At 44.6% G+C, this 6,000-nt stretch overlaps 1 protein-coding gene across 1 annotated transcript in view; it reads left to right on the plus strand.

Annotated features, from left to right (window-relative positions):
- The window catches only part of LOC137094875 (nesprin-2-like), a 43,410-nt gene extending 38,155 nt beyond the window's left edge, over window positions 1–5,255 (plus strand). The window contains exon 13 of the mRNA XM_067460794.1: window positions 4,964–5,255. Coding sequence (XP_067316895.1) covers window positions 4,964–5,201 — 238 coding nt within the window. The 3' untranslated portion in view covers window positions 5,202–5,255. The remainder of the gene's footprint in view (window positions 1–4,963) is intronic.
- The last annotated feature ends 745 nt before the right edge of the window (window positions 5,256–6,000 follow it).

Below are 6,000 nucleotides of genomic sequence, written 5' to 3' on the forward strand. Positions count from 1 at the left end.
ATGGCCATCCAGGCTCTGCTTAAAAACTTCTGGAGAAGGAAACACCTCTCCAAGTAGTCTATATTTCACTAGAGTTGGAAGAGATCCCCAAAGGCTTTCTAGTCCAACCCCTTTCTTTCAGTGTAGGAAGATACAATACAATCCCACCTCACAGATGGCCATCCAGGCTCTGCTTTAAAAAACCCTCTGAGAAAGAGACTCCACTTTCCCAGGTATATTTTCTGCCATTCAAACCCTTCCTGACGGATGGCCATCCAACCTCTTCTTGAAAGCCTCCTGAGAAAGAGACTCAATCATATTCATAATAATAATAATTTCAGGAAATCTATATTCCGTTAGGATTAGGATCTCCAAAGGACATCTAGTCTAACCCCTTCTGCCAGGCACATTCCAATCTTTCCTGACAGATGGCCATCCAAATTTGTGCTTTGTTGAAGCATAGAATCCTGAGGTTGGAAGGGACCCCCAAAGGCTATCCAGTCCAGACACCACCAAAGCCTTCACGACAGATGGCCATCCAAATTTGTGCCCCAAAACCTTCATAAAGGGGAGTCCAACCCTTTTCCGCCATGTGAGACACCACCAAACCCTTCCTGACATATGGCCATCCAAACCTCTGCATCAAAACCTTCATAAAGGGGAGTCCAACCCTTTTCCACCATGCGAGACACCACCAAACCCTTCCCGACAGATGGCCATCCAAAATTGTGCACCAAAACCTTCATAAAGGGGGCTCCAACCCTTTTCCGCCATGCGAGACACCATAAAAACATTCCCGGCAGATGGCCATCCAAAATTGTGCATAAAAACCTTCATAAATGGGAGTCCAACCCTTTTCCACCATGCGAGACACCACCAAACCCTTCCTGACAGATGGCCATCCAAAATTGTGCATCAAAACCTTCATAAAGGGGGCTCCAACCCTTTTCCGCCATGCGAAACACCATAAAAACATTCCCGGCAGATGGCCTTCCAAAATTGTGCATCAAAACCTTCATAAATGGGAGTCCAACCCTTTTTCGCCATGCGAGACACCACCAAACCCTTCCTGGAAGATGGCCATCCAAAATTGTGCCCCAAAACCTTCATAAATGGGAGTCCAACCCTTTTCCACCATGCGAGACACCACCAAACCCTTCCCGACAGATGGCCATCCAAAATTGTGCATCAAAACCTTCATAAAGGGGAGTCCAACCCTTTTCCACCATGCGAAACACCACCAAACCCTTCCTGGCAGATGGCCATCCAAACCTCTGCATCAAAACCTTCATAAAGGGGGCTCCAACCCTTTTCCACCATGCAAGACACCATCAATCCCTTCCCAGCAGATGGCCATCCAAAATTGTGCACCAAAACCTTTTGTAGATCATTTTCTCTTCCGTCTTTTGCAATGCTAGACTAGTCAAGCGTTTGCAAAGACTGGTCGAAAGGCACGAACATGGGAAAGGATGCAAATGCAAGGTTTGCATTGACGGATCAGGCTGTTTGTTTGGAGGAAGGGTTTTCGTTTCCAGGGCGGCATCTCCTGCTCAGCAAACCGGCGAAGCGTAAAAGGCCAGAGGATGATGGAGGAGACAGAAGGAGAGGGCGGCCGAGGGTCAGGAGATGCCCAGAGCGAGCAGGAAGGAAGGAAGGAAGGAAGGAAGAGAACTACAATTGGTTCAGACGTTTGGTGCAAACATGGGCCTCTGATCCATATCTTTTGTGTTGCAAAAACGCTGATATTTCCAGGTGCTTCTAGACCACTTTGGCCCTCCAGGTTTTTTGGACTGCAACTCCCACCATTGGTGGGAATGGTGGGAGTTGTAGTCCAAAACACCTGGAGGGCCCAAGTTTGCACACTGTACATTTAATGCAGTTTGGCATCACTTTCATACTTTCCAGGTAGTTATAGTTTTGCAAGGTCTGTGAATGCATCGTTGACACCATTTTAATGCTATGGGATCCTGGGAGTTGGAGTTTTGCAAGGTCTGTAGCTGCATCATTGGTACCACTGAAATGCTATGGAATCCTAGGAGTTGTAGTTTTGCAAGGTCTGTGAATGCATCGTTGGCACCATTTTAATGCTATGGAATCCAGGAGTTGTAGTTTTGCAAGGTCTGTAGCTGCATCGTTGGCACCACTGAAATGCTATGGAATCCTGGGAGTTGTAGTTTTGCAAGGTCTGTGCATCGTTGGCACCACTTTAATACTATTGAATCCTGGGATTTGTAGTTTTGCAAGGTCTGTGGCTGCATCGTTGGTTCAAATAAAATGCTATGGAATCCTGGGAGTTGTAGTTTTGCAAGGACAGTGGATGCATCGTTGGCATCACTTTAATGCTATGGAATCGCGGGAGTTGTAGTTTTGCAAGGTCTGTGAATGCATCATTGGCGCCACTTTAATGCTATGGAATCCTTGGAATTGTAGTTTTACAAGATCTGTGAATGCATTATTGGCACCACTTTAATGCTATGAAATCCTTGGAATTATAGTTTTGCAAGGCCTGTGGATGCATCGTTGGCACCATTTTAATACTATGGAATCCCGGGAGTTGTAGTTTTGCAAGGTCTGTGCATCGTTAGCACCACTTTAATACTATTGAATCCTGGGAGCTGCAGTTTTGTAAGGTCTGTGGCTGCATCGTAGGCACCACTTTAATGCTATGGAATCTCGGGAATTGTAGTTTTGCAGGGTCTGTGGATGCATCATTGGCACCATTTTAATGCTATGGAATCCTAGGAGTTGTAGCTTTGCAAGGTCTGGGAATGAAGCTTTGTCACCACTTTAGCGCCATGGGATCTTGGGAATTGTAGTTTTGCAAGGTCTGTGAATGCATCTACACTGTAGAATTGATGCAGTTTGGCACCACTTTAATGCTATGGAATCCCAGGAGTTGCAGCTTTGAAATATCTCTGAATGCATCATTGGCAATGCTTTAATGCTATGGAATCCTGTGAGTTGTAGTTTTGCAAGGTCTGTGGCTGCATTGTTGGTACCACTTTAATGTTATGGAATCCTATGAGTTGTAGTTTTGCAAGGTCAGTGGATGCATCGTAGGCACCACATTATTGCTATGGAATCCTTGGAATTATAGTTCTGCAAGATCTGTGAATGCAATGTTGGCACCACTTTAATACTATGGAATCCCAGGAGTTGTAGTTTTACAAGATCTGTGAATGCATCGTTGGCACCACTTTAATACTATGGAATCCCAGGAGTTGTGGTTTTGCAAAATCTGTGAATGCATCATTGGCACCACTTTAATACTATGGAATCCTGGGAGTTGTAGTTTTACAAGGCCTGTGAATGCATCATTGGCACCCCTTTAATGCTACAGAATCCTGGGAATTCTAGTTTTGCAAGGTTTATGGGTGCATCTACACTATAGAATTAATGCAGTTTGGCTCCACATTCATGCTACAGAATACTGGGAGTTGCAGTTTTGCAAGGTCTTGAGCTACCTCCGCCAAAGAGTGCAGAATCCCACCGCACTGAGCCATAGAACAAGTGGTAACAATGTGGATTAATTCTATAGTGTAGATGCACCTTTTGCTGGCCAAGGCAACATGCGAGGTAACTTCTCCATCTGTACTAAATACGACTCATCCCAGAGGAAAAATGCAATGCTACACTGGGATTAAATGCTAATTTTCTGATGGATTTTCAAGAAATCCGAGATTTAAGAAAGGGATTGAGAATGAATGGATAGATATACAAAAGAGACCAGGCTAAAAATAAACCGGCTAAATTGCCTTTTATTGCATCTTGTCAGAGCTGTTAATGTATTTGTGCCGCTTGCATTCTCTTTATAACAAGTTAAGAAGGTTTGGGGAGTTTTAGTCCTCCGAAAAAGCCCATTATTACCATGTTCTGACTCGCAGCTATTCTTGTTCGGTGCTTTCAAGTCATTTCTGATTTATGAAGAACCGAATTCGAATTTGTCATGTAGTTTTCGTAGTTTTTTCCCTTGCCATTGTGTGGGAAGTTTGGCCCAATTCCATCACTGGTGGAGTTCAGAATGCTCTTTGATTGTAGGTGAACTATAAATCCCAGCAACTACAACTCCCAAATGTCAAGGTCTACTTTCCCCAAACTCTACTGGTGTTCACATTTGGTCATATTGAGTATTCGTGCCAAGTTTGGTCCAGATCCATCCTTGTTTGAGTCCACAGTGATCTCTGGATGGAGGTGAACTACAACTCCTAAACTCAAGGTCAATGCCCACCAAACCCTTCCAGCATTTTCCGTTGGTCATGGGAGTTCTGTGTGCCAAGTCTGGTTCAATTTCATCATTGGTGGGGTTCACAATTCTCTTTGATTGTAGGTGAACTATAAATCCCAGCAACTACAACTCCCAAATGTCAAGATTCTATTTCCCCCAAACTCCACCAGTGTTCACGTTTGGGCATACTGAGTATTTGTGCCAAGTTTGGTCCAGATCCATCCTTGTTTGAGTCCACAGTGCTCTCTGGATGTAGGTGAACTACAACTCCCAAATTCAAGATCAATGCCCACCAAACCCTTCCAGTATTTTCCGTTCGTCATTGGAGTTCTGTGTACCAAGTTTGGTTCAATTTCATCCTTGGTGGGGTTCACAATGCTCTTTGATAGTAGGTCCACTATAAATCCCAGCAACTACAACTCCCAAATGTCAAGGTCTATTTTCCCCAAACTCCACTAATATTCACTTTGGGGCATATGGGGTATTCGTGCCAAGTTTGGTCCAGATCTATCATTGTTTGAGTCCACAGTGCTGTCTGGATGTAGGTGAACTACAACTCCCAAACTCAAGGTCAATGCCCACCAAACCCTTCCAGTATTTTCCGTTCGTCATTGGAGTTCTTTGTGCCAAGTTTGGTTCAATTTCATCATTGGTGGGGTTCAGAATGCTCTTTGATTGTAGGCGAACTATAAATCCCAGCAACTACAACTCCCAAATGCCAAGGTCTATCTTTCATTTGTTTCTATGCTCTCGTTCCAGGTACAACCCAGGTCCTTGTGTGGACTTCTCCATCATCCAGTCTCCAAAAACCATTCCCATTTGGAACAAAGCAAAGATGTTGTTGTTGTTCTTCTTCTTGTTGTCGTTCGTGTTGCTTCTCTTCTTCTTTGCCGGCCCTTCTTCGTTCCCTTTCTCCAAAACCACCTGTCTGCAAGAGAACAGCTTTGCGAAGTCGTTCCACCTCATGCTGAAATACACCGGACCGCCACCCATTTAAGCACGGGCCAACTTGGGCCCTCCAGGTGTTTTGGACTACAACTCCTACAATTCCTAACAGCCGGTAGGCTGTTAGGAATTGTGGGAGTTGTAGTCCAAAACACCTGGAGGGCCCAAGTTGGCCCGTGCTTGCATTATCATCACTGTTATGTATATATTTGGCATCTAAGATTTCTAATAAACAGAAGATGAGAACATGATGTTGGTTCCTTCCTTTGGCCATTGACGCAATATTATCCCCATTTCACACCTACGAGACCCTTGGAAACTACAATCTCCATCCCAAATTGCTTCCTACTCATTGGGCCACTGTATGTTCCAATATGGGAGCAAAGGGGTGCTCCTTTGTGACCCCAAATCCAGGCTTAATTCAATCCCTCCGTCGCTCGATGACGTGCTTCTTGAGGAAGGAAGGAAGGAAATCCGGAAAGATGCGTGCAGTTTCCAAAAAGCGGTAAAGAGGGGCTTGCGTTTCCTTCCTCTTTGCTTTCCTCCTTCCTTCCTTCCTTCCTTCCTTTCATCCATCTCTTTCTTCCCTCCTTCCCTCCCTCGTTTCTCTTTCTCTTTTCCTTCCTTCCTTCTTTGTTTTCTTCCTTCTTTTATCCTTCCTTTCATCCCTCGCTATCTTCCTTTCCCCCTCCCTCTTTTCTCTTTCTTTTTCTTTCCTTCCTTCTTTCCTTTTCCTTCCTTTCATCCCTCTCTTTCTTTCTTCCTTTTCTCCCTCCCTCATTTCTCTTTTTTTCTTTCCTTCCTTCTTTGTTCCTTCCTTTCTTCTCTCCTTCTTTCTTCTCTCCTTCCTT

The sequence above is a fragment of the Anolis sagrei genome, chromosome X (genome assembly GCF_037176765.1).
Source record: "Anolis sagrei isolate rAnoSag1 chromosome X, rAnoSag1.mat, whole genome shotgun sequence".
NCBI lineage: Eukaryota > Metazoa > Chordata > Lepidosauria > Squamata > Dactyloidae > Anolis > Anolis sagrei.